The sequence below is a fragment of the Mirounga leonina genome, unplaced genomic scaffold (assembly GCF_011800145.1).
Source record: "Mirounga leonina isolate KUSES-001 unplaced genomic scaffold, KU_Mleo_1.0 Mir_171, whole genome shotgun sequence".
NCBI lineage: Eukaryota > Metazoa > Chordata > Mammalia > Carnivora > Phocidae > Mirounga > Mirounga leonina.
In genome coordinates, this window is record NW_023270436.1 from 17,081,829 (window position 1) to 17,109,324 (window position 27,496).

Consider the following 27,496-nt stretch of genomic DNA (forward strand, 5'->3'; position numbering starts at 1 on the left):
AGGTCCCTGGGCCCGGCCGGAGGTTTAGCGGCCCGAGAGTGTGTGTGTAATACAAACAGCTCTAATCCCCTGTCAGTTAAACTGGATATCAGAGGAGACAAGCTTCCGAGCGGGGAGGCCTAATTGAATCGAATTGAAAAGGCGGAATGGGCAGCCGGGCCACGGAGGCGGGATGCGGGGCGAGCAGGGGGGTGCAGCTGGCTGGGTCTCCCCTGCTCTGTCCAGGCCGCACTCCAGCCCCCCGCTGCAGGGAGAGGGACTGGTGTGGGGGGGCGCCCCAGCCAGGGCACTCCGCCCCCTCCGGCCTCCCCTTTATCTGCTGGCTCTGCCATTTTCTCTCCATTGCTGACCCTTTTTCTGTTCCCTCTGTTATCTCGCATAATGTCACTGCCTCTTTAGAATCTATTCATCAGAGCAGAAAGAAGCCAATGCTGACTCTGATAAAAAAAAAAAAAATCCCATCTGTCCCCCGGGGGAAGAGCTCCCACCCCACCCCCGGCCCCCCCTCCCCCCCCCCCCCCCCCCCCCCCGCCTGCCATTTCATAGGGGCACCAAGGGGTAATCAGATTCCACCGGAGGCAGGGTGCCCTCCCACAGGTGGTGCCCCCACTCCCCAGCTCACTCTCCAGAGCCAGGGGGAGACTGTCTCTGAAAGAGGTCTCAACCCCGGGCAGCTTTCCGTCGGCAGAAGAAGAGCCTGATTTGGCCATTTGAGTTTGTCTTTTAATTGGTTTTTCTTTATTGGTTGATAGTCCTTTAAAAACAGGGTATTTCATCCAAATATCTGGATTCCGAATTCTCTTTAAAAACTGGATAGGAAGGTTGGACAACCATGGGTCCACCACCCACAGAGCAACAAATGGGTGGAGCTTGGGGTGGGGGGCGCCACATTCCACCCCCACCCAGCCTGATCCCACCAGCCTGACCGTGTCACCTGCCTGGATCCTGGAGGTTTGCAGGCGTGAGGCTTCCCAGTGGGTAGGATTCCTCAGAGGGGTGCTGAGGGGCAGGTGGAAAACTCCGGGGCACTTTTCATGGGGCTGGAAATATCTTCAGGAATAAGAGGAGACCAAGGCCCAGAGAGGGGAAGCCACTTGTCAACGTCACACAGCATTTCAGAAATCTCCCAACTTGTGGACGGTGCGTTCCTCAACCACATGAGCCAGATGGGGAGAGAGGAGGTCCTGACTCTGGCCCACCATGCCTCCCCTCTCTGCTCCCCATCAAAGCCCGTTAAGACTCCCTTAACGATGCGTGCGCTGTCAGCCCTCCCGGGAGCTGGTTCTGGGGTCCTAGCACCTCCTCGGGCCAGCAAGGACACGTCCGCGGCCCTGGCCACTAGAATGCCCCATCTCAAGCCAGCACCCTCAGTCATGAGGCCTGGGTTCAGGTCCCAGCTCTGCCACAGACACACTGTGTGACCACGGATCGGTCACTGTTCTTCTGCACCTGTTTCCCCATCTACAGAGAGTAGGTCCTTCAGCTCTATCAGGGAATGCTCTCGATGGAAGGACATCCCCTCTCAAACGATGGACCCGCCTCGCTGAGGCAGGTGGCAGGACCTGGGAACCTGGGTGTAAGTGCCCTTCCAGTCTACACCCATCAAGGACATGGCCAGCCACATGCACCAAGGGGCGCTAACGTGGGCCGACGAGAGGGCCGTTACCTGTGCTCCCCACTTCCAGCCCAGCTGTGGCGAGGAGCTGCCCCCACCCTATTAAAGTCAAAGGGGGCACAGAGCAGACGGGCTACTATCCTGGTGACAGAAGGCAGGTGCTCGGTCCGAGGGGAGCCTCTTCCTCCAGAGTCCACATCCCCAACTCCCAGACCCATGATGATCACTGATCTTGGGGACCACAGTGTGTGAGGCCGTTCAGCCAAACCTCCCTCCTCGCCCCGAGTCCTGCCAATCCTGTCCCTCTGGAAGCAGGACGAGACCGGAAAACCTAGCCTCGCCTGGCAAGGAAAATGGAGGAAGCCCGGGCTTTGCAGCCAGAGGCTGCTGGGTTCCAATCCCTGCTTGGCTGCCTCCAGGCGGTCATGTCCCTACTCTGAGCCTCAGTTTCCCCCATCTCGGATGATGACAGCAGTCCCCGCTCACTGGAAGCCCACGCCACGCACCAGGCTCCAGGCTCTGTGTAACGTGCATTGCTGCCCGGCATTTCCACATTGCTGGCAAGGAACCTGGGGCCCAGAGAGGGGATGTGGCCCACCCAAGTCCCACAGCTACAGGTGATTGGCCACAGGACAAGGCCAGACCTGCCTGACCCCATAGCCACAAAATAGTGATCACTGGCAAGCGGAAACCAGGGCATGAGGACAGAGATCCTGGCACAGGAGGGCACTATTATTTCTATGGATGGGATAACCAAGGCCCAGAGAGGGTAAGATACCTGCCTGAGTTCCCACAGCAAACCGCCTTTTGATTTTCTCCTCATAGCCAGGGCGTCAGAGGAAGAGGGCTGTATTTGGAATCCAGAGACCCATCAGGGCATAGCTTCTGCCCTTGCTGACTTCATGGCTTGGAGCAGGAAGCCCCCCCCAACCGCCCCCAATCCCAGTCCCAGTTTTCTGTAAAATGGGGCTCCCCACACTTTCCTCACAGGCTTGCTGTGGGCACAGGTGGAGGGCATGGGTGTGAAGGCACCCAGAGCCACAGGCCGGGGTGCCTAGCGGTCACCGAGGCAGCCCTACCTGCCACCTGGCTTCCCCAGAGCTCCGCCCAGTTCCTCCTGGCAGGCAGTAGGTGCACATTTAGTATCTGCTGAATGAGAACATCCGGGAGCTCAGGGCCAGGAGCCGTGGGGAGGAGGGCAGCCCCTGGTCCCCAGGCAGGGAGGAGGCCCAGGGGGCCCCTAAGATGCCAGGTTCAGCCCAGGTGCCCCCATCAGCATTCAGGTGGTACCCCGGCCTCTGCCAGTACATTATGCAAATGCCTCGAAATGGATGTTTTCATTATCAGATTTAAAACACTGTATGAGAACAGACTCAGTTAATCTCCTGAGCCGGGGAGGGGTTTGGCAGAGCAGCCTGTAAAAAAAATGTCCAATTCTCGTCTCTCCCCCTGTCTGGGTAGTTAGGCTGCTCCCCACTCTGTTTGCCCATGAGGGTGGTGATAATGGGAGCATTCGGGCCTCCCCCCTTCTCCCCACTGCTGAGAGGGGGTTGGGGGTGGCCCAGGATGACAGGAAGTGTCTTTCTCTCTCCCTCGGACTGTGACTCCCCAATTCCTGCCCCGTCCCTCCTCGGTTTACAGGAAGAAGCAGACAGCATTGGCAGGACCATGGGGGTCTAAGGTGTGGGCAGCAAGGATGGCCAAGCGGGCAGAAGGGGTGAGATGAGCTGGCACCTCTAGGGCGGAAACGACATCTCAGCTATGACGATTAGGCAGGGATTGGAGAGGGGGCTTTGGGAGGTCCCTGGTCATCTCCTGGAGAACAGCAGAGAAGAGACGCTAAGAACAAGGCTCTGCAGTCACGAACACCTGGGTTCAAATCCCACTGTCGCTTGCTTGCCTTGTGACCCAGGGCAAGTTACTTCCCTTCTCTGGGCCTCAGTTTGCTCATCAACAGAATGGGGAGAACGATACCTATCTCACTGAACTGAGCAGGCTCACAGGGGTAAGGCCTACAAAGCACTAGGCACCACGCTGGGCATGGAGCAGGTGCTCCGGGAGGTCGGCTGTTAGCGATTCAGGAGCTGACAAAGCCACCAGGAGGGGATTGACTGAACAATGAACACAGTTCATGGGACATATCTGCAGGATAACCGGTAGGGTCTCTTGAGCAAGCTGTGTAATGGAGGAAAAAGGGGTGTGTGTGTGTGTGTGTGTGCGCGCGCGCGCACGCATGCACGCACGCCTGGGTGGCTCAGTCGGCTAAGCGTCTGCCTTCGGCTCAGGTCATGATCCCAGGGTCCTGGGATCGAGTCCCGCATCGGGCTCCCTGCTCAGCAGGGAGCGTGCTTCTCCCTCTCTCTCTCTCTGACAAGTAAATACAATCTTTAAAAAAGAGAGAGAGAACTTAGGGCTGTTAAGAGCCACATGTATGGTCCTAAACAGGATTCTGGGCGTTTGGGTGACAATTAGGGGGAAGTGTAACTATGGCCTGGGAATTAGGGTGCAAACATATTGGAGGCATGTTGCTTAGGCCCTGGGCAAAGGGACTGGCCCAAGCACACTGGGATGGCAGGGCGGGGCCTGACCGTGCGCGCACCTGCAGCCAGCTCCCTACCTCCACAGGCTGCCAGCTGTCCGTCCGGCCATTGGGAGCAAATCCTCCCCGACAGAGAGAGCACGGGTGCGAACCGCAGCAGCTACTCTGTCTGCCGAGAGTCGCAATATCTGCCACCTGTCTCGCCACGTGAGACCTCTGCCAGCCCGGAGAAATTGCCAACTTGAGGCTGTGACGGTGGGTGTTGAATCCACAAGATGCTGCAGAGGCTGGGAGCGGTCCAAATGCTGACTTGGGGAATTGCTCGCCTCCGGCTGGCAAAGCAGACACAGGTGCTTGGGTGACCCGTTCGTCGGGGGAGCTGGAGCGGCGGTGACCCCCCGGGGTCGCAATCTAGGCGGTTTGGACAAACTGGGCTGGTGGCTTCTCACCGGCTCTGTGCACCGCCCCGAAATTTCGGAGCTCTGAGAGGCGCTCTAGCTTCTGGCATGGGACAGGGAGCACGCTGAGCGTTCATGAGCACCTACTGTGTGCCGGGCACTGGGCCACGGGCTCTACGTGCTTTCTCACGCCCTCGTCTTGAAACCTCTCTCAGGTGGGTGTTGCTAGTTCTTCCACCTTCCAGATGAGGAGGAGGTGGGCCTGGCTCGCCTGAGGTCACGTGGCCAGTGGGTTGGGCAGAGGGGAAGGGAAGCTGGGGCGGAGCTTAATTGACCTTTGGGGTCATCTCATTCAGTGTCCTCAGCCTTGGCCCCGCATTACAGGAATCACCTGGGAGCTCTTAAACACCACCCAGGACTGCGTCCTGCTGAGATTCGTTCAATCAGAATATTGGGGGGTGAGGCAGGCATTCCAGGGTGGTTTTGATGTGCAGCTGGGAGAACCCCAGGCAAGGGAAAGGGGGGAATGCTCCCTGCAAATGCAAACTGTCTACAAACACAATGGAAGAGATCGGTGAGAGATCGGTGGCAGGAGTGGGCGCCTCGAGGCCCCTGTGGTGGCTGGGGTGAGGCTGTATTGGCCGAGGCATGAGCAGTGGGTTGGCCTCTGCTCTGGGAGACACACACAGTCCCCAGGGAGTGAGAAAGAGGGTCTCAAGGAGCAGCTAGGTTCTGGGGGCCTCAGCCTCTGGACACCTGCCATGGGCATCTCTGGGCGCCCCAGGGAGCTCCCAGGCTGGCCTCCTACAGCGTGGAAATACTGTCAAGCAGCATCCTCGAGAAAGCATCTTTCGGTCCCGGCTGCTTGTTCAAATGGTGTGGGCAACTTTTGAAAATACCCAGGCCCCGGCCCCACTCTGACCGAGTACATCCAAATCCAGAGGAAATAATGAGCCCAAGCGTGGAAAGCAGCGAGAATCGCCCCGACCTGTGTCCAGGCAGAAGCACGCAGGGGCTGAGGGCAGGTGCTGTAGTCACATCGTTGGACTGGGAATCCTGCCTCCCATGTGGATTAGCTGTGTGGCCTTGGCTGACTTACTCAACCTCTCTGAGCTTCAGTTTCCCGATCTATACAATGGGGCTGAGACGAGCAATTGTTCTCCAAGCCCGGAGCAGATGAAAAAAGATGATGGATCTATAGTGCTTAGAACAGTGCCCAGCACCTGGTAAGAGCTCAGTATTCACGTTATTTGTTTTATGCGTTATTTGTGTTTTGAGGAGAAGCAGGCAACCGCCATCAGTGATGCTAGGGCAGGCATCCTCCGTATTGCCCTCATGTCTCTGGCAGTGAGCCCAGGCACAGCCCGGGAGGCCTGGCATGACGGGTGGGGGTGGGGGGTGCGGAGCTCAGATGCTGCTCTTCAGGCCAGCTCCCACTCACCCTCCCTCTGAAGACCCTGGGAAAGGCACCCGCTGCCCCCTAGTGGCCAAGGGCAGAAGCGCAGGGCCATTTTAACCGCATCCTGAACTCCCTGCCCAGCCCCCACCTTCCTGTGTGCCCCCTGCAGGTCCCGGGCTGTGGTAGCTCCCCGCGGCCATGCGCTAGCTACGGGGGCTTTTTGATGGATTCTGCCGTTTCAGATGGAGCTTTGACTGGTAATATAAAGTTCAAGCAGGGCCAGGTAGGTGCCAGGCACTGGGCTACAAGCACTTGAATCTTTTTTTCCCACCCAGCGAATTGCAGAAAAAAAAGGAAGATTCCAGAACCTACAGGTTTTTGTTTCTAAGGCTCACAAAAGTCTGTGAATTCATGAGTGCTCACGACTCCGGGGGCCAGGAAGCTTAAAACTCCCCTTTCTGGAAAAGCAGGTAGGAATTGTGCTGGAGGACTGAGGGCCATCTGGGAAAACCCTACCAGTAGTGTCCCTGAGACACAAAACTGAGTGGCCCAAAGCCCTTCTTTCCTTCAACTCCTTAAGAGCTCCACGGGGGAAAGTGGCTGGAGAAGGTACAGAGGAGGCAGGCATGGGCGGGCTGGAGACTGTACCAGACTGTCATCCTTCTTTCTGGACTCCAAGGGAAGCCCTGGTTTACTCAAGAGCTTCTTATTTCCCCTCTGCCATCTTTTCTGCAAATCCTGTGGGTACAGACTGGAAGAAACTGGGTACATCGACCATGCCTTCGGCCAACCCTGGGACGGGAGGGCAGAAGGCAAAGACCACTGCCCATACAACCGCTGGGGGGCCCGCAGTCTAGCTGGAGAGAAGAGCAGAGCACGCAGTGCTGAACGGTTCAAACAGACGGGGCGTACAGGGAAGGAGGTGGCACCAGGGTCACCCTGCCAGGGGTCGGGGAAAGCTTCCTGGAGGAGGTGGGAGGGGCCGGGCCCTGAGAGACAGGTGGCAGAGGGAGGGAGAAGGCACACTGCATCTGAGCGTCCAGCCAAGTGGGCAGAGGGTTTGAGAAGGCGGCAGTGGCCCAAAGATGCCCTAGCATCTCAGAGGACCCCACACGGCCCCACTGCCCAGGCAGCTCAAGAGAAGGCAGGACACAGACCGGGTCTTCCAGGATCCCCAGCCCACTGCACGTTCCAGATCGCACCGCTGGGACTGCAGGGGTACAGCTGCTGGGAAGGCCAGCGCACAGAGGCTGGGGCCCACTGGCCAGCCCCGAAGCCAACTCCGGCACCCAGAATACCCCAGGAAGGCGCTTCTTGGTGGGGCTGCAGCGGTGCGGGCTCATCTCAGAGACCAACCAGGGCTTGGCGCACAGGGACGTCCAGGGAGGCAGCCGAGTGGATGGAGATGCCGGGGGCCCCGATGCTGGTTTCCCAGCAGTCAAACCCGCAGTCAGTCAGAGCCTGCTTCGTGGCCTCTACCTCTGGCTGCTCCAGATCTGGGGGGAGGGAAAGCAGCAGGTCACCCAACAATCTCTGCTCCCTTAGAGACTGTCCATCCAGGAAAAGGCCCGGGGCCAACCAGGTCTTCCTGTTGGAATGTCAAGCCTTGCACCCTCGGGAGGGGGTGTGGGGGGTGGTTACGGAGCAACAGTTAAACTCATGGGCCTGGCCTTGTCACAGATCAGCCGGGGGGCCTCAGACAAGTGACTTCCCTTCTCTGAGCCTCAGTCTCCTCATCTGGGAATGGGGCTAGTAATACCTACCCCTCGAGGGTCACTGTGAGGCTTACATGGGAGAATGCAGGTAAGGTGCCTGGCACAGCAGACATTCCCCAGAAGCCTTCTCTCATCATCGTCACTGACCCTGAACTAGAAGCCAACAGTCAAAGTCGGCTGTCGGCCAAGCTGACTTCCTGACGCCTGGGAGCGCACTGAGCATGAGGGGAGTGGCTGGGGCCACTGTGGGCTGACTGCAAAGCAACAGAGAAAGGTGGGACAAAAAGAGGAAGGAAGAGAAGGTAAAGAAGGGAAGAGAAAGACCAGAAGGAGGAGGCAAAGGGAAAGCAACGGAGGCGAGAGCTCTGAGGGCCTGGTCCTGAGGGCAGGTGTGTTGACTGAGCACCACCAGGAGCCCCTTGCTGGCCCTGGGCACGTTACCCAGCCTTGCTCTTTCCCCAAACACTACGGGGAGAGAAAGCCCTTTGTTCTGTAGCGAGGTCAGTCCCCATCTTGGCCACATCAAGAGGTGACAGCGGGGGAGGGGTGAGGCTGACATGGGTGATGACAATGTCCTGGTTATTTCTCGAGCTCGTGGGAGACTTGGCAGGTAAGGAGGTGGTAGGGACAGCCGCCCACGGTATGAGCCCCTACCACAGCCCAGCCCTGTGCCAGGCATTCTAAATGCACTTTTCTCCTTGAACCTACACAACGATCTTATAAAATAGATGTGAGCATCCTTTACTTTACCGATGCAGCAACAAAGACCCAGAGAGGTTAATTAACTCGACCAAAGCCACACAGCAGAGGAGAGGCTGTTCTCCGGTGTCTTTCTCCTCCCGAGGGAATTGCCCAGGTAGAACGTCTGCATGAGCCCTGGCCGACAACCCTGCCCACCCCCCAGGTACCTGGCCTGAGGAGCGTGATGCCACAGCCACCGCCGCCCGCGCCAGTGAGCTTGCTGTGCAGTCCATGGGCCATGGTCACCTGGCAGAGCTGGTCCAGCGAGGCATGGCCCACGCCAAGGGCATTCAGATGGTGCTGGTTCATGTCGATGAGCTCCTGGAGGAGAAGGTTCCATCTGTTCCCACTTGGTGTGCCTGAAGCCAAGGTCCTGTGCTCACCCCATCCACGTGACGGCCACCGGTTTGGGACGGCAAATGGCTTAGACAAGCTAGCACCGTGTCCCTCTCCACTAGTCAAAGGACCTCTCCTTCCCGCAGGACTTCCCATGGGGCTGGGATGGAGCTGGTGGCGAACACATGTCCCATGCCTGGCCAAAGAAGCCTGTGGCCACGGTGAGTGGTCAGGAATGGGCCTGTGACCCCAACTGGGCCAACCACAGCCCTCCCAGGGTTTTCTCTGCCTCTGCCCTGGAGCTGCTAAAACTGGTTGACTTCAGAGAGAAGCCACCAAAGTTATCTGCCCTGCCCATGGTCAGAGATTATATGGAAGATGGAGAGAGATTTCAGACTGACTTGGTTTGGCCCCTGGATCCAGCTATGCCTGATGCTGTTCTTGCTGGTCTTCTCAGTTATGAGCCAATAAATTCCCTTTCTGTTAAAGCCTGGTTGAGATGGGTTTCTATCATCTGCAGGAGAAGTCTGAAGTACTGTGCCATCCTACAGCTGCCTCAGGTGCCCAGATTTTCAGAATAAGAACCGGTTTATTGTCCCAACAAGGTCACAAGTGTGGGGAAAAAGCTAAATGTGTTCCAGGTTTCTTTGATCCTGCATAAAATTCCTGCTCTTCTGAGGCTCAAACAGCACGTAGGTTGATGAAATAACAAAACTGACAGCTAGCACAGCCCAGGTGCCCCCTACATTTCATTTACTCCACCTGTGTTTGCCAAACACCTTCACCATGCCGGGCACTGTGCTAGGCACTGGGGCTCTAGGAATGAGCACCCAGCTACGGTCCCTGCCACGGGCAAGCTAAGAATGTGGGATCTGGAGTCAGGGGGGGCCTGGGTTTAAGTCCCAGCTCTGTGACCTCTTGGTCTGTGAGGGCGTTCACCCTGTGCCTCAGTTTCCCCACTTGTAAAACTGGCATCGTAAGAGGTTCAGCCTCGTTGCCGTGGGGATGGGACGAAGTGAGTTTTTTGCATGATGCCTGGCCTGAGACGAGGGCTTTGGGAAAGTCAGCTGCTATTAATACTTTTATGGTCACATCACCACCATCTTCGTTTCAGGGGACACTAAGGCTCAGGGAGGAAAGCGACTTGCCTAAGGTCGCTGAGCTGGCAAGGTACTGAGCCAGCCCTGGAAGCCGGGTCTGCCCGGTGCAAAGCTCGCGTCTACCCTGTCTCCAAGAGCGCCCTTGGCATTCCGGCGGCCACCTACTTCTTGTGGCATGTGGCTTGGCAGCGCGCGGCTCTGCTCCAGGGAACGGGGAGCGCCTGCGTGCCGGGAGGGCTGCCAATCACCGAGCTGTCTGCTGAGGCCCACCTGGTTCTCCTGCCCTGGGCTGTCGGGCGGGCTCAGGTCAGCCCTCCCCTGCAGCCTGCCTCACACCCGCCAACCCTTCTGACAAATGAGCAGACAGGTGTGATGGCCCGGTGGCAGCCCCGGGTGCCTTTCCCCAGCCCCAGGGGCTGGATGTGAGGGAAAACTTCTGGGGGCTGCTCTCTGCGCCTGAGCGCGAGGTGTCACGTTGCCAAGGCAGGTTTCAGACACCTGTCACATTCTGATCCAAAATCTGTCAAGGATCAGATGACAGGTTGTGACACAGGAGAACAGCTCGCTGGTTTGAGCACAAAGCTGTCCAGGAGCCGAGCTGCACATTTCAGCGGCTGCCACAGCCAAAAATATACACAATGTATAATCAACGTGCTGTTCTGTGGCATTCTCCAGGGGCTCAACGGGGTGTATTTTAGGCAGTACTCTATCATTATTAATTTCATACTCAGGAGGACCGTGTTCCCTCCTTTCTACGTGAAAGGAATTGAAGCCAGCAAGGCAAACGCTGGGGGACTGGAGGCAGACAGCTACGGAAATGGGAGCAAAAGCACAGAAAGGAGGAGGGTCGCTGCCCCTGGCCCGGGTGGGCACTCGTTAGAGATCTGTTGGCTGAAGAGACAAGCAAGTCAGTTTGACACCTGGCACAGCCACTCAAGGGTTGGTGAACATTGGAGAAAGTTGTTCTTTAGGCCTCAGTTTTTAGATCTGTAAAATGGGCACAACATATCTACTTCCCAGGCAGGTGGTTACAGAAATCAAGGGAGAAGTCACTTGTGAAAAGGCTTGGCCTAGGAGCTGCTTCCGTTCACTACAGGGGCTGCTGACTCAAATGCCTACGGTGGGACAGGGAGGTACCAGGCAGCCTGCAGCAGTTGGGGGTGGCAGTTAGGGAGTAGTGGGGACTGTGGAGGAATGGAGACCACAGGACCTCCCCCGGGGGGCCCCTTCTGCACCTCCTGCCGACTGCTGCCACACAGCCTTGCCCGTGGGGCCTGCCTGATCCCGATTCAAGGGGAGCCCGATGGCTCTTTAATGTCAATCCATGTTTGCCAGGCCACCCGGACTGTGTCTGAGGATGAGCCTGTGCCCTCGGGCTTACTGAGCTTGTGGCTCATCAGACATGGTGACTGCATGTCACCCACTGCGCCTTACTGCATTCTTAGGACGCTCGGGGGAGACCAGCAGGGGTGAAGCTGGGTTCAGGTCGGGACCTGATCAAACCCAAGGTGTGAGGTCTCAGCCTCTACACGGGAGTTACGCGAAGGGTGGCGGCTCGGAGAACAATGAAGAAAGAATGGTGTTAGAATATGTCCGAACCAGGGCACCTGGGTGGCTCAGTCGGTTAAACGTCCGACTCTTGATTTCCGCTCAGGTCATGATCTCAGGGTCGTGGGATCGAGCCCCATGACAGGCTCCACACTCAGCGGGGAGTCTGCTTGTCCCTCTCTCTCTCTCTCTCTCCCTCTGCTCCTCCCCCCGCTCTCCCTCTCTCTCTAAAATAAATAAAAATGTCTGAACCAAAGCATGCCGGGAGTAAACAGTTACCAAAGGAACAAATGCAGTTAGCAAGAACAGCAGGAACAAGGTGGCCAAGCAAGGAATCACTCCTGGACCGAGAGAAGACGGTGTCGCAATATCCCACTGCTCCTCACGGGCAGGAACCCAAACCTGGCCCCTGGTGCTTAGCACGTCCGGGCACTGCGCTCTGCGCTCTGCACGGCTCCGAATCACCTGGGAAAAGGCTTAAAAAGAAGGCGTGCTTGCTGGCCTTTGCACACGCGGGACCTCAGGCCTGGGCCCAGCCTCTCTGCTTTGGCTTGGGGACTCTGAGTGCAGATTGGGAGCCCCTGCCTGACGACAGTGTGGGTGAGGCCCTGCAGCCCGCAGGCGGGCTCTTACTTCCAGCACGAGGTAGTGCTCCAGGGCCGGGGCCGCTGCCATCTCCCCCAGCAGCCGCTCGCACTCCAGCGAAATCGCGTTGATGGAGGCCAGCAGGGGCGTCACGATCTCCGGGAACTGCAGGGAGAGGAAGCAAGGGGCTGTGAGGCCTAGGGCCGGGCAATGGGAGGAGAGAGAGGTGTCCCCACGGCCCACTCCCCGCCTCTCCTTCCCTCTGGGTATCTGCCTTGCCCGGCACCCCCTGACATGAGTGGGGGATTCTCATGGCCAGGCCAGTATGTCTGACACTTCCTGTCCTGCCTCCCAGCTGGGGGACTGGGGGGGACTGGGGGGGGGGCTGGGGGGGGGGAGGGGGGGGGGGCCCACCCAGCACCTCCTTGTCAGCCAAAACCGCCTCCCCCGGTCCCCATCACCCATCCCGGCCCTCCACTAACCCACGGGGCAGAGGGCGAGCTTGAGCCCCCAGACCTGGCTGCCGTGGCCCTAGTGGAACCCTGCCCAGGAGTGGAACCGAACGCACCTTAAGCAGCCTGCTCCTGACACTGGCCACCAGAGCCTTGGTGCTGCGAGGGACTTTGGTGTTGGTCAGCAGGATCTTCAGAGCCGGTGGCCTGTGGGGTGAAGGGGGGCCACAGTGAGCTCAGGATGGAGGAGTGGTGTCAGGGCTGGGGGGAATCCCAAACATCACCCCACCCTGTCACGGAGGAGGAAGCGGAGGCCCAGGGAGGGGACATCAGGGGGCTGGAGGGGGAGCGAGGGGAGCAAGGGACTCCTGCTGCCAGTCACAGAGGTGTCCCCACTCCAGCCCCCAGGGAGATGGGACACTTTCCTTTGGCTTGTCACTCAACCCACTCGACTTCAGTGGGGGCACCTACTATGGGCTGGGCACACGTGAGGGGCCCTGGCTTAGCCTGGCGCTGGCAGAGCACGCCAAGTTCACAGGGTCAGAGGAGTTCAAAGGTACTATAGCTGAAGGTGGAAGAAGGGGGGGAGGGTCTGTCCTGTGGGCCACCCCAGCTTGCTGGAGTGGAAGGGTCTAGAGATTTAAGAAGAAAAGCAATGGGACCTGGGGTGGATCACACAGAAGGGGTGCACGCAGGGAGAGAAGATGCCCAGGTTGGCTGGTACAGTGAGCCCAGGGCTGCAGGGAAGGGCAGGCTTGTGCAGGGGTCAGGTTCCCAGCACGTGGGGCCCATCCTTGCCCTGCCTTGATGGTGCTCAGACCCACTGCCCTGGCTCAGCCAGAGATGGTTGGAGTCAGGCGTCCCTGCTTGGCTCCCCCACGTAAGCAAATAGAGGGCCCAGGGTGGCCATGGTAAGCTGCCCTCGCCAACCCCCTGAGCTTTAGAATACTTCCTAAAGTCACAATCCGAATTGTGCTATGGCTGGTGGTCTTGGGGGACTCAGGGCACCGTTTCTTGTCATTCCCAAGCTGCCTTTCAGAGCACTGTGGGCTGGGGACTGAGAATGGAGCATCTGGATGAGCTCTGGCCCAAGACAGCTGGAGACAGGCAGACCCCTTGATACCTTTACCCGTTTTTCTTTTCACAACCCAAGACTGTAAAATCCAATAGGGCTGGAAAAGGCTGCCAGAAACCTGCTTGATCTCACCGACCGTAAGCCCATGTAATTAATATCGATTCTCAGCCTTGGAGGCCGACTTTTTTTTTTTTTTTTAACTTTACAAAAAATGAACATTCTATTTGGCTTTTCTTTTCCCCTTAAAGACAAGCTGTTCCTCAAAAGGGCAGCGTTCTGGGAGGCCATATCTTGATCCACTTCGCAAACAATGCATTTTTTTTTTTTTAATGGAGAAGCACCATGCATGGTTTTGGGGGAAAGGGTTCCTCTTGAAGCCATCGGCGGGATTAATGCGGAGTCTGGCCTCCCAGCTTCTCAGAGAATCCGCCATCTGCTCTCCGTGGCGCCCCGCGGCCCGCAGTGAAGGTCGGTTTGCTCTGTGCTCCCATCCAGTGGGGTGGGAGGAGTTTGAATATCGTGTCTTCATCTTTCTTAGGCAAGTCCTCTGAGAACAGGCTTGTTGCAGCCCCGCTGGCCCCCCCAAACCCCGGGCTCCTGGGGCAGCCAGACACCACCGCCCAGGCTCCGCTGTGTGAGTGCCTATCGGTGCTAGGCCTGGCCAATTCCTCGGTCTTACCTCCTCTCCACCCTCCCTGGGTGTTCGCTCCACTCAGCCATCCTGGCCTCCTACCTCCCGCTCAGCCCGCCAGGCACACCCCGGCCTCAGGGCCTTTGCACTTGCGTTTCCTCCGCCAGGGAGGGACCCACCTGTGTCCTCGACAGCTCCAGGATTCACTCTTTGTGTTTTCATTCAGGTCCCTGCTCAAATGTCACTTCATCAGAGGCTCCCCTGGTCCTCCACCCAACTGCCTGCCATGCTCTTATGGAGCCCTTTGTCAGCTGTCTCCTCCCATGAAATGGGAATTCCGTGAAGGCGGGCCTTATTCTTCCCTGCTGAGGCCCCAGCACCCAGCACACAGTAGTTGCTCAGTAATATTTGTGGAATTAAATCTGGTCGGCAAAGGGCAAAACACTCTACAGATACGGTTTCTGATTTCATGCTCAGGATCCTCAGTATATAAACACAGGAAAGTTTGCCTCAGGAAAAGCGACTCAGTCAAGAGCACCCTGCTCAGGAGTGGCAGAGCTGGGCTCAAATCAAAGCCTACAGATCCCAGAGCCTCTGTCCACCACACCACCACCAGCTGGCCACCGAATATGCCTCGGGGCCTCTCCCCCTGCCTCCCCCACCTGGAAAGCCCTTTATCACTCATCTCTTGACTTCCCTCCGGTAGAATGGGCACGTACCCACACCATGTTTTAGCTGGTTTTCTTTCCCCGGGGCCCAGTTTGGTGCTTAGGATACAACCAGCTCTCAGAAAACCCTGAGTGAGATGCCATGGCCCCCATGAAGCACCCCCAGATCTGTAGCCCGACTTATGACACCCCTCACCATCATCCACAGCAGCTCCAGTACTCTCTGGAGGCCTTCGTCCTGAGGAAGACAGTCGCCCCAGTCTGAGGGTGACTGGGAGCCCCACGGGCAGGCCCAGCTCTGGCATTTCGAGCCCCCCGACTGCTGCTGTCGCTGCACCGGGCATCAGTCTACCTGGCAGAGCCGGCTCCACCTTGGGCCCCCAGCTCCCATGCCCCGAGTGCGCAGCAGCTACAGCGGGCTGGTCCCTCCCCTAAATGACTCTGCTTCCTCCTCGGTGCAGAGTGGAGGTTATCATCTCGATTTTTGCCCTCCAGGGTAATGAGGCAATGTCTGGAGACACTTCCGGTTGTCACAGCTGGGAGATGGGGGAGGTGTTACTGGCATCTTGCGGGTAGAGCTCAGGGATGCTTCTAAACCTCCTAAACACGCTGCAGAGGGCAGCCCCCCGCCATAAAGAATTATCCAGTCCATGATGTCGATGGTGCCAAGGTTAAAGAAACCCTAGTGTCTAGCCTCGGAAAGGCAGGCCTGGCTCTTGGAAACCAACAGAGGCGAGGCAGGAAGATCCCAGAGGTGCAGGTAGAAGAATACAGCACCATGTCGCGCCAGGTCAGGGAGCCACTAACGGAGTGGCCCAGTGGGCAAGGACAGCGGGCTAGGACTTGCTGCCCATCCACAGTGCAGACAACCCTCCTCACCCTCATCCCCGTGGAAAGGCCACCAAAGTAGCAAAGTGCCCTGGGACAAACACCACCACCCGACTTGATGGAGGGCTCAAGGAACTGCCAACAAGCGCCTGCTACCGCGCGCCCCATCCGTGTCCACTCTGAGTCTGAAGAGAACAGGGTGTTCTATTTTAACACGCACGTTTGTAATCCCCATCCCTCCAGAGGAAGGGGGTCAAGGGACACGTGAAACGGGCTGAAAAGCTATTACATGTCACCGCCCGCTCGAGCCCGGGCTCTGCCCGAGGGCCTCAGTGTGGCAACTCCCACGTTTGCCTGCGGCACCTGGTGCGCATGTCTGCCGGCCCTTCCCCTACCCCCCCACTCCCCCCACCTCCACCAAAACTGTGTCTGCGACTCAACTGTATAGCCCGAGACCCTAGTACAGCGTCGCCCAGGAACACAGGCAGATATCAATTCTGGTTTGCAAAATGAATACACGAGCACATGGATTAAATTACTGAGAGGCCAGGGGTCTGGGGGAGCGGTCACTCTCCGGAAAGTGACCGGCACAGCCATGCATGACTTCTCCCTCTAAGCTCTCGGCGATCTAAGAGACACAGCACAGAAGGTGAGAACAGACCTCACGGGGGAGGGGAGAGAAAGCCCGGGGACACACGGCCCACCCGTGTCCCTCATCACGAGGTTAGAGCCCCCCCACAAGCTGGACGCATTCCACAGCTGTGCCCGGAGCTGCTGTTCTGCCCCAGAATTACCTCTTTAGGGAGGAGATCTTTCCTTGTTGGAATCGGAGTGCTCCTCCTAAAGAGAAAAAGCAGCGGGTCAGAGCTGTAGGAAAAGCTACGAATCTTTGCCTCTTGGCCGAGAAGCTGGGCTTGAGGTGGGGGTGAGAGTTCTGTCCCATCCACTAGTCATCCCTGTCCCAGTTACACAAGGTCCAGGAGGGCACAAAGGCTCGCCTGCCCTCCAGCCTGCCCGGCCTCAGGCCACAGGCCACGTGGGGAACGGGGGCCCAGCACTGCGGCCAGGCCCCATAAGCCAGGGTCCTCCCCGGAGGGGACCCCAGCTGGTGCGGCTCTGCAGCTTTACCACACAGACCTTCGTGGGGAGCTCCCTGAAACTGTAGCTTCCCAGGCCCTGCCCCGGCCCCCCAGATACCCCCAGAGATTAGATTCAGGGGTGTGAGGCAGGGCCCTGAAATTTCTCCCATCCCCCCCACCCCCGAAAAGGAAAATACTATTTTCCTCAGAACCCGCTGATTTCGTTCATCCAAACCAACAGAGCCTGAGCAGCTACAATGGTCCTGAGAATTTATAAAATACTAAAAATAGAGAAAACAAGCCTGAGGCAGCCCCTACCCCAGGTGCTGACGGCGTTGTCCACTCCGGAGGGGTTCCCATGAATCACTCTCTCCCCCTGGAAGGCCCACTTGTTAATTAATTCCAAATCCTCCACGGTCCACCTGGAGAAGACACAGGAGTTCGTCTGTGCCTCGGAGGAGAGCAGGGGGCCAGGGTCGCCGAGGGCAGCAGGGGGAAGGATGCACAGGTTAAGCTTGGTGGAGACCAAAAAAAGTCAAAGGGGCTTGGGCCCTCGAACCCAGAAACAGAGGAACAGCCTGGAACCTCTCCCCTACAGAGCGTGCTGTACCTTCCTCCCTTCCCCTGCAGCCCTCCCACCCGGCACCGTGGAAGGAGACCAGGCTTCGGATGCACACGGTCCTAGCAGCTGAGGGACTCTGGGCCCGTTACCTAACCTGTCTGAGCCCCATTGTCCTCATCTGACTTTTCCCAAAGCCCAACCGCTAGGAACGTGGATTGCAGGTGCCCCGGACACCCTCAGTGGGTCAAGCGTGCATTGTCCATCTCTGGATCATCCCTAAGCACGCGGCCACGCTGCCTTTCTCAGGAGAAGTGGGGGCTCACGCACAGTTTGAGTGAGCAGACCCCAAGCCCGTGAGTATCGAACAAGGATACAGTCAGCCCTTCCCCTGCCCTTTCTCTCAGCTTTTGTTTCCTTTCTGGGGACCCCCTGCCCCCACGAAACGGGGTGCTGTGGCCCCGAGAATGCTGGGGCTCCGGGGTAGAGCTGTGCAGCAGGCATGCCGCTGGTTCTCTGGGCATCCCCAAACAACAGCTTCACCCCCAACCCTGTTTTCTCATCTTCGTCAACACAACACGGGCGATCGTGTCTCCCCCACCGAGGACGTGTGAGATAAGAACACAAAAGTGCTTTGTAAAACACCTGGGAAACAGTAAGGGCTCCGGAAAAAGGTCGCCTGGGATTGCGGCTCCTGGATTCACTCCAAGCCTGGTCCAGCGCTCATTTGCTGTGGGACCTGAGCAAGGCCATCGCCCCCTCTCTTTCCTCACTGGCCAAATGAGAACGTGATGCCCTCACCACTCACATGGCGCTTGAGAGGCTCAACGCCATCACCAAGTGCTGAGCACCGTGCTGAAGCCTTTCTCAAATGGCCGTCTCCGGTAACCCCCACAAAAACCCTACAGGGAAGGTAGTTACTATCCCTCTCGTATAGAAGAGGACACTGAGGCTCAGGTGGGTAGAGCAGATCCCAGTGCTATTCACTGCTACATGAGTACCACATCTGCTGACTGGGGCCCAAGCTCCCAACGACTGAGCTTTATGGTGCCAACAAGACTCCCTCATTTGTCCAATATTTACTGAGCATCTACTATGGGCCTGTGACTAAGCTCACGGTAGGGAATGAACCAGACACGGCCCCTGACTGCTTGAGGCCTGGCATCTCACGGAGAGGGGATGCCCAGCAGCAATCATTATTTAACTACAACCCCCAGGAGATGCGATGTGGGGTGGATGGGGTGCCCCCATCTGGAAAGGGGAGCGCCTGAGGTGGGTCAGCAAGGCAAGACGTGAGAGGAGAGCATTCCAGACCGAGGCTGCGTAGCATCTGGAACTGGGCAAGAGTCGGCCCTTTGCAGGAACTGCAAAGTGAGTGAGTGACGGGGAAAAGGGGCAACTGGACCCAGTCCAGGACCTGGCCTTCTCCACAAAGGCGAGTCTCCCTCCCATTCTGCACACCGTTCATCCTTCGGGGGCTCAGATTTCTAACCTCCTCTTCACAGGAGACCAGATTCCAGGTCTGTAGGATTTGGAAATGCTGGGGCCAGGGCAGGGGTTGGGACCTGCTCTCATCAAAGGTCCTGGGAAGGAATGACTGGGTCTTCAGGGGAGGCGGCAGAGCTGGTTGTGAAGCTGCGTGAGAAAGAGCATCACCCCACCACACACACTCTCGAGCACTCACACACACATACATACAGTCGCGCACACACGAGTTACCACGCCTTTTGAACAGCAAAGCTGGTCGGCTGGCCCATACGTACGAGTCTATTCGGGGGACCCAGGGCAAGCGGGCCTTCACCAATCAGTGATTAGCACATGCTAATGAGCACCATCGTATCACAGGATCACCAAACATCAAGGCTGGAGGGCCCCCCAAAGGCCCATTAGGTGCAGCCCCTCACTTCCAGATGAGGAAACAGAGCCCAGGGAGAAGAAGGGGTGGCTCAATGGCCTGCAGCGAGTTAAAAGACAAACCTCACCGAAATTCCTGAAAACCGTCACCTTGTGTGACCTACAGGTGCCATCTCTCATTACCTTCTGGATTCTTCCCCTGACAAAAGCCGTCTCTACCCCAGGCCTCCCACTTCTTTTCATGCACAGGAACCATCCAAAGCGAGTGTGAGGAATGCTGACAGACACATCCCATCGAGAGCCCCCCCCGCCCCAGATCTGCTGCAGCCATGAGGATCCAAGGGACCTTTGGGCTCAGTCTGAATTCAACTGTATTTTAACCTCCGTGTCTCAGAAGAGAGATCACTGGCCCCCACAGGGCACCCAGCGGGGCCCGGGCTATCAGAAAAGCACGGCATTTTCAGGGCCGAGGAAGGAAACCTCAATTCAAAACCAAGTTCTGGAGGAGGAAAGGGGTCCTCAGCTGCAGGCGAGCACAGCGTGGCCTTTGGGTCTGGTTCCAGCCTGGGCCCCTGCAGGGGCGTGGAGGGCACGGGAGCACCACTCCGGGAGGAACCACACGGCCATGTCCATGCTGGCGCCTAGCACGGCCTGAACAGCTTTCTCTCCTGCCGGCTACCCCGGGAGACAGACAAGCCAGCGGTGCCCCTGACATGGCACATGGGGGGTACCCAAGGCCGCCAGTGGGAGGACCTCCCTGAGCCCCACGGGCCCAGGGACAGGCCTCACCAAGAAGCTGCCAGGCTGGATTTTGGACTGGCACCACTCCCAGGGAGGGACCCAGGACAGACCGTGCTCGGGTGGCTTCTCGAGGTGCATTCCCCAGTGACAGACATGGCTGCCAGTGACACTGTCCCAATGAGCCTCATTGACTCACAGTCACTTCTCATATAACCGTCTGGTACGACCTGTTGTGGAGAAGGACGCTGAGGCCCCGAGGGGTGCAGCGGCTTGGCCGAGGTCCCACAGTGAGTCACCGGCAGAAGTGGACCCAACGGCTCCCTACGTCCGGGCTCGGGTTCTTTCTGCCACACCATGGGCTCTTGAACCCAAAAGAGGCAAGGTGGGGGGTGAGGGGTCGGGGAATTGAAGTGGCTCCGGGTTCAGACCGCCTGGGTGCAAGTCTCGTTCTACCATCCCTTGCTGCGTAGGCCGGGCCACCCTCTGGCCTCCGGGCCTCAGCTTCCTCAGCTGTTCAGTGGCCACGTGACACCTCTGGTGGGAAGTCCTCTGAGAGAGAACCCACGCTCGGGTCGTGGCGCCCAGGGTGAGGGCGGTGATTACCTGCCGGTGGACTCCCCGTCCTTCTGTGGGTTTGGGATCTCCTCACATACAGTCAGGAGAGCGGCGGCCATACACACACAGTAGGCGGCGCTGGAACCCAGGCCGGCCCCGGTGGGCAGCTGTGACCACACCATGACGTCCAGGCTGGGCAGGGCCCTGAAACACAGCAGGGTGCCGAGCGTGACTCTCTTGAGATCGAGTTAGCGGTCAAGGCCCAGGACTGGACATTGGCAGGGCCTGACTCCAACCCTTCGGCCTAGGTTTCTGAACTTGGGGACATTTGCCCTCCCCAAAAGCGGCCCTACGGGATGGGCAGAAGTCATGGTGAACCAGGCAGCTTGGAAACAGGTACCAGGATCCTTTAAAGCACGACGTTCCCTCGTGAACCACCAACCGCTTCTCTCAATTCCTTCCTGTTCCCTGCACAGCGGGGCTCTCCCGTGGCCCTGCTCTGTGTGTATCCCTGCCCGGGACGGCCTCTTCCTCCCCCACGCAAACTCCTACCCATCCTGCAAAACCCTTCTCAAACGTCTTTTCCACTGGGAAGCTGCCCCTGGCCACCCACCCAGAAGCCATGCCTAGCTCGCCTCGACGGCCCCCTTTCTCCACTGAGATCTTCTCTAGGTGCACTGTGTGTTCACAGGATGCTTCCCCTGTTGCATTTCCCCCAAGCAAGGACTGTTACACTTTACGTTCTGTATTTCCCGTTAAGTAATTCTGCTGTTTTCCACGTGTAAGATTATAATGAGAATCTGCTTTACAAACTACACACGCCCGCCCCACTCAGATCAGGATGTTCTGAAATGTGCACCCCTTCCCAGAAAGGGACGTGCCCCTCACTCAAGATGAAAATCCCATGGCGGACAGCAAGAGTTGAGATGTTTGTGAATGTGCCCTCCGCACCGTGCCTGGCCCTTTGCTGTCTGAGGAAAGGGCTGGCTGCCCTTCGAGGCTTTCCCTTTGGGCCTGGGACCAAAAAAAATCACTGTGGGCTAGTTACAGAGCTAGGCTCATTTCATATATATTTCCAACCCTCCGAGTTTCCTTGGGAGAATATTAATGGCTCTTATTTCTCAAGCTGTGTGCCAGGCTCTGCGTCACGCACTTTAGATAAATAAACTCTCTCACCCTCACACGAAGCCTACGAGGTAGGTACTATTACTTACCCCCATTTTACAGATGAGGACACTGAGGCCCAGGGAGGGTAAGAACCTCAAGGAAGCTGGTGGGCGGCCGCCGTGGGGTCTGACCCAACGTGCCCCGACTCCCCATCACCACGTGACACGGTCTCACCAGCACCACCACCCTGGCAGCCGGCCTCCCTGATGGCAGGCAGCCCAGGTCCTATGTTAAGGGGTGGAGCGGACGTCGGCTTCACTTTGCTCGTCAGTTTCCCCGGGGGCCGCGGGACGGGGAGCAGGGCTGCCTCTGTGGGCGTGGCCCGGGAGGAGTCACGTGGCAGAGGCGGGAATCTGGCTCTGGGCCCAGGCCACGCACGTACCTCTGCTTCCGGCCGATGGACAGGTACAAGTGGAGGAAGGCCAGCACGGCCAGGCGCTCGGGGTTGGCGCCGTCCTCGGGGAAGCCTGCCACCTCCTTCAGCCTCTCCACTTGCTCTGCAGTGGGCGCCGTGGCGTCACCTTGCTCTGTGGCAAACAAGCACACGTGGCCAGGTGAGAGGGTCGCAGGCGCGTTCATAGACAACGGAACACGGGAACCCGAGCGGGCGTGAGGATCAGCATCTGAGGGACATGGGTTCGCGGCCCGACCACCAGGGCCACGTCTGCCGGGGGCTTTGGGCTTTGCGGGCATGCACACTAGGGTCTGGGTCCCCACGGTACCCTTTACTGGCTCTGGGGCCTTGAGCACATGACTTACCCTCTTTGAACCTCAGTTTCCCTCCTTGGTAGGCAGGGATAGGAACAGTACCTCCTCCAATAAACTGAAATAAGGTGCTTAAGACCCGCGGCACAGTTCCTGGCGTGTAGTACGTGCTTAATTAATGGTCATCTTGAAACGCACATATGCACACGAAGTGCATGCTAGCTCGACCACTCAAAGGTCTGGGTTCGACCCCCACGGTACAAAACCAAAACCAAAGGCAGTATTCAATTATCCCCCAAACGCGTCCCTCTCCCGAACCAACTCTTGAGAATGGGACACTCAAAATCAGAGAACGTGAAGTGCTGACATTTGCTTGGGCTGCAGGAAGAGGCCCGGTAGGAGGCTGGGCCGCTTTCCTCGGAGAGCCTGAGGAGGCCGAGCAAGCCCGACCAGCTTTACAAATTGCTCCCTGAGTCACGGGTCCAACTGTAAAGGGAACAGAACTTCGAGCTTGGTGCGTGGGCGCTGGGAAATGTTAGGGTGGGGTACGCGTGAAGCCCTATGTATTCCCCGAAATAATGACACACTAAAGGCAGCCGAACCAGTTAACAGTGTTACGGAGAGCACAGACATTTCAGAGCGCTGCAAGGGAAATGGAATGACTCGTTAAGACACTGGATAGTTTAGGGGCGCCTGGGTGGCTCAGTAGGTTAAGGGTCTGCCTTCAGTTTAGGTCATGATCCCAGGATTGAGCCCCACATTGGGCTCCCTGCTCAGCAGGAAGCCCACTTCTCCCGCTGCCCCTCCCCCTGCTCATGCTCTCTCTCTCAAATAAATAAAAAATCTAAAAAAAAAAAAAAGACTTTGGAAGAGTTTGGAAAAATCTGGGTCTGAATCCTTTCTGCATCACTGACAATGCTGTGTGACCTAAGCCACTTGGCCCCTGAAGCTCAGTTTTCTCATCCATAAAATGGGGATGGATACCACCACCTGTGTCCAAGGCAAGCTGGAGGATTCTAAGAGTACCAGTATCCACGACACACTAGTCCAGTGCCTGGCACACCTATAGATGCCCAATGAAATATTCCCGGTTTTTGTAACTATTGGGAAGCAACCAGAGAATACTGAAAGAAAAAGACAGAGAGCCTGGCAATCTACTAGAAAACATGTCTCTGAAAGGCTCATGTTCCATATTCCTTTTTCTCCTTGGAGAAATCACTCAGAAGCCCTCACACACGTACTACACTCGGAGTCCCAGCCCTGGCCCACCTCCGATCCTGCCGGATTCTCACAGCAACCCTCCCAGGCCACAGGACTCTGCTCACAGAGGCTCCGAGGGATAAGTGACCTGTCCAGGCTCACACAGACAGGGGAACATCTCCAGCCTCGGGGAGGGGAGGCCCAGTGATCTTGGAATCACCCAGGGAGCTTCTTTCAAATTACACCTGCCTGATCCCCTGCCACCACGACCCCTGTTCTTTTTTTTTTTTTTTAAAGATTTTTATTTATTTATTTGACAGAGAGAGAGATAGTGAGAGTAGGAACACAAGCAGGGGAAGTGGGAGAGGGAGAAGCAGGCTTCCTGCCGAGCAGGGAGCCCGATGTGGGACTCGATCCCAGGACCCCGGGATCATGACCTGAGCCAAAGGCAGACGCTTAACAACTGAGCCACCCAGGCGACCATGACCCCTGTTCTTAATAGGAGAGGGGCAGGGCCAGGAATCTGTCTGTATTGTTAAGAACAGCAACAACAATGAAAACTTCCCCGGGGGATCCCAAGGCATGACTGGTTGAGAAATGGAGCTTTCTGCCTGTTGACCTCATCTCCCTGCAAAATTCAGGAGTGGCTTGCTGCGGACTGATGGTTCCAGAGGGCAGGGAGCAGTTGGGAAAAGACCCCGGAGGACTCCCACTTGTCCCACTCTGGCTGAGAAACACTGTTCCAAACAATGAGGCATCAGCCTGGCGAGGAGACAGCAAATGAACGGAGAATAGAAAAACCCCTTCAGCTTTGGTGCAGATGGCAAGCAACCCGCGGATGAAAAACCCTGCCTGCTTATGAGGGGACACAACATTCACAATATTATCTAAAATCAGCGCAGGGGTCTTTATTGGCATGGAAAGAGAGTCCTGATACACTGAAGAAAACAAACAAACCACACAAGTTTGTATGGCCTGATTGGATTTTGGTTAAGGAACAAGATATCCTCCCCATCTCCCTCAATCTATCTATCCATCTGCAGAAAATAATCCAGAAGGATTAACACCAAAATGCTGAGAGTTGTCATGCGGGGTGGTCAGGGGGGCAGTGGTAACAGGTGCCTTTTTTTTTTTTTTTTACTGACTGTGTTTCACTATCGACTCTGTTTTCCAACTAATAAGCATGTTACTTTTATTTTTAATGATTTTTAATGATACCCAACACCAATCAATACCTCCTCCTTGTCAAAACCATCTCACAGAAGGAAGGCTCCCTTTGTCCACTTTCAGACCTCAGGACCCTCCCAGAGGTCACTAATCACCCCTGCATGTACATACATACTGATACTTAAACTGGGTCTTTCCTTAGATACATGTTATTTGCATCTTGTGGTTTTTCATCCAACAACAGGCCTTGAGGATCAGTCCACCACAGCCCACATGGATCCAGTGCATCATTTGACACTCTTAAGTTTAAAAAAATAAGTAAGTAAAGCTCATTTTATGGGGTCGAGAGAAAACACCCCCAGAGTGGCTAGTCTCTGACCCTCTCAGAGACAGCCTAGAATAACTACCCAGCTGTCCCCTTTCCCCTCTGGTCAGGGCCCAGGCTCTTCCCACACCCGGTTCCTCCCCGCTGCACTTACCCAGAAAGCTCGTGTCCTGCAGCTGAAGCCTGGCCACATCCCAGGCCTGCTTGACGCCAATGTTTGGTAAGCTGAGGCACACTTTCCCACTGCTGTGGGGCTGAAGCCGGAGGAATGTTCTCAAGTTCAAGGCCACAGCCAGTGCCACCTGTAGAATAAAGGGCAAAAGCAATGAGCCTGGGCATAGGGGGGAGGTGCAAAGAGTTTGGCTCCAGTCTTAAAACCGGGGGTCAGTGTCAATGTACTGAGGAGAGAGAGCACATACTAGCATATAGGGCACATGCCCACCCATGCCCGTGGCAGACACTGCTGATCAACCTTGGCATGCTCTCCCACTAAGTGACACAGCCTCTTCCCATCAATTAGGAGCTAATATCTACTTATGTTTGCCCTCCCCGTGCAAAACTTCAGAAGTCCTCCACACCAAGGAAAGGCTTCCCCACAATCATCACGTCAGCAAAGATAAAGTTAGGAACACAAAGAGTGACAAGCAGTGGAGGAGCACAGGAGTGGAAAAAAGCATGAGCTGTGGGTTCAGACAGACTTAGGTTCATTCCCGGTTCTGCTAAGGTACACGGGACCCTGGTCAAGCTACCAACCCTCTCCTAAGCCTCAGCTTCCACATCTGCAAAATGGGATAATCAAAGTTTAACCACAGAGGGCCGTCCTAAGAGTTAAATGAGATAATGCATCTCTCAGTTTTCTTTGCTGGATCCTACTCATCTTCCCCACTTCTGAATGTTGGGGTGCCCCAGGGCTCAGCGCTCCCACCTCTTTTCTTCTCCACTGAAGCCCAGCTTCCAGGTTGTCTCATTCCACCTGCACAGCTTTACATTTCAACTTTGTGCTCTCTTACTGGGTGAGGCCAGGGAAGCCCTTCAGTGGGTGTAAGACCTGTCTCTTCCCTGCCTTGCTGTGGAGAAACTGATCTCCTCTCCTACTACTCCCAGGCTATGCCTCCAGGCTTCCTTTTGGCTTAAGAGTAGGGTCAGGGAGAAGAGGTGCCCAATTCTCAAAGGCTCTGGGGGACTTTACCTTGCCGTGGACCACGGCGTGCTCTCCGTGAAGGATGACTTTCCCTGGAGCAGACACCAGCAGGACTTCTGACAGCATGGCTCCTGACAATCCTGAAAGAAAAAGCCAGAGAGGGGTGCCTAGGTGGCTCAGTCGTTAAGCGTCTACCTTCGGCTCAGGTCATGATCCCAGGGTCCTGGGATCGAGCCCCGCATCGGGCTCCCTGCTCCGCGGGGAGCCTGCTTCTCTCTCTCCCACTCTCCCTGCTTGTGTTCCCTCTCTCACTGTGTCTCTCTTTGTCAAATAAATAAATAAAGATCTTTAAAAAAAAAAAAAAAGAAAAAAGAAAAAGCCAGAGAGAGGATGAAGCGATACTAGAGATTGCTTAGTTCAAACTCATCATTCTAACAAAAAAGGCAGCTACCATTCAGCACTTGCTATGCGCCCCAAAGACTGTGCAGTGAGGCAGTGCACTAAACGCATGAGAAAGACCTGGGTTCAAATCCCAGTTCTTCCACTCTCCAATGAGGTCATCTTCGCTAACCCACTCAAATGGCTAGGAATCTCGGTTTCCTCATGTTATGTGGGGACAAGAACTGGACTTAACTTCAGTGGGTTTTGGAAAGGTTACCTTACATAATGCAAGAGGAACACCTGACAGTGTCCGGCACTCATTCAATTACTGACAGCCATCTGTTACTGGTTCTGTTCCTGGTTGCAGCTTTTATTACTGCTGCTGTCGAAGGCAGAAATTTAAGTGAAATCATGGGCCAGAAGGAACGCTTCCCTGGACTTTTAGGCTGTTTCCATTGCCTCACAATGATAAATCACAGGCTGTAGAGAACAGCCGTCAAACCCCTTCTTGCAAACGTAAGCCAGGATCTCTACAATACAGAGTCCTAGAAAGTGACTCGCTGGGTCTACAGGTGTGCGCGGCTTAGATTTTTATAAACTCTGGAGAATTACCACCCATTTAAGGCCTTACGTGCATTACCTTAATATAAGACACGAAGCGCACAACAAGCCATGTACTATCGTGATCCCGTTTCTTAGCGGTGGAAACTGAGGCTCGGAACCGGGAAGCCTACTGCTGGTCCAAAGCTCCAAACCACTTCAGATTCAAGTTCGCCGACCGCTCGGGACGGACTCCCAGAGTCGGGGACACTGAGCCAGAGAAGCCGGGAGCCCGGCCCGAGGTCGTCCTGGGTCTCAGCGTCAAACCTCGCGCCACCCGGCCCCGCGACCCCAGCTTCTCACCTGCCTCCGCCCGCCCCGGGAGCAGAAGCGGGAGCGGCTCCGGACCTAGTCCCCGAGCGCCCCTCTCCCGGGGGGAGGGCCTCGTCCTT

The 27,496-nt window shown here is 56.7% G+C and overlaps 1 protein-coding gene across 1 annotated transcript; it reads right to left on the reverse strand.

Moving 5' to 3' along the window:
- Window positions 1–7,107: 7,107 nt before the first annotated feature.
- MVK (mevalonate kinase) lies at window positions 7,108–27,469 on the reverse strand. Its single transcript, XM_035017186.1, has 11 exons — window positions 27,145–27,469; window positions 26,172–26,263; window positions 25,137–25,284; window positions 21,968–22,112; window positions 20,467–20,622; window positions 17,028–17,131; window positions 16,425–16,470; window positions 12,545–12,635; window positions 12,025–12,141; window positions 8,575–8,728; window positions 7,108–7,447 (listed from the first exon to the last, which is right to left on the reverse strand). Exons 2-11 carry the CDS (start codon window positions 26,247–26,249, stop codon window positions 7,296–7,298), a joined length of 1,191 nt encoding a protein of 396 aa, XP_034873077.1. The 5' UTR covers window positions 26,250–26,263; window positions 27,145–27,469; the 3' UTR covers window positions 7,108–7,295.
- Between the last annotated feature and the right edge of the window lie 27 nt (window positions 27,470–27,496).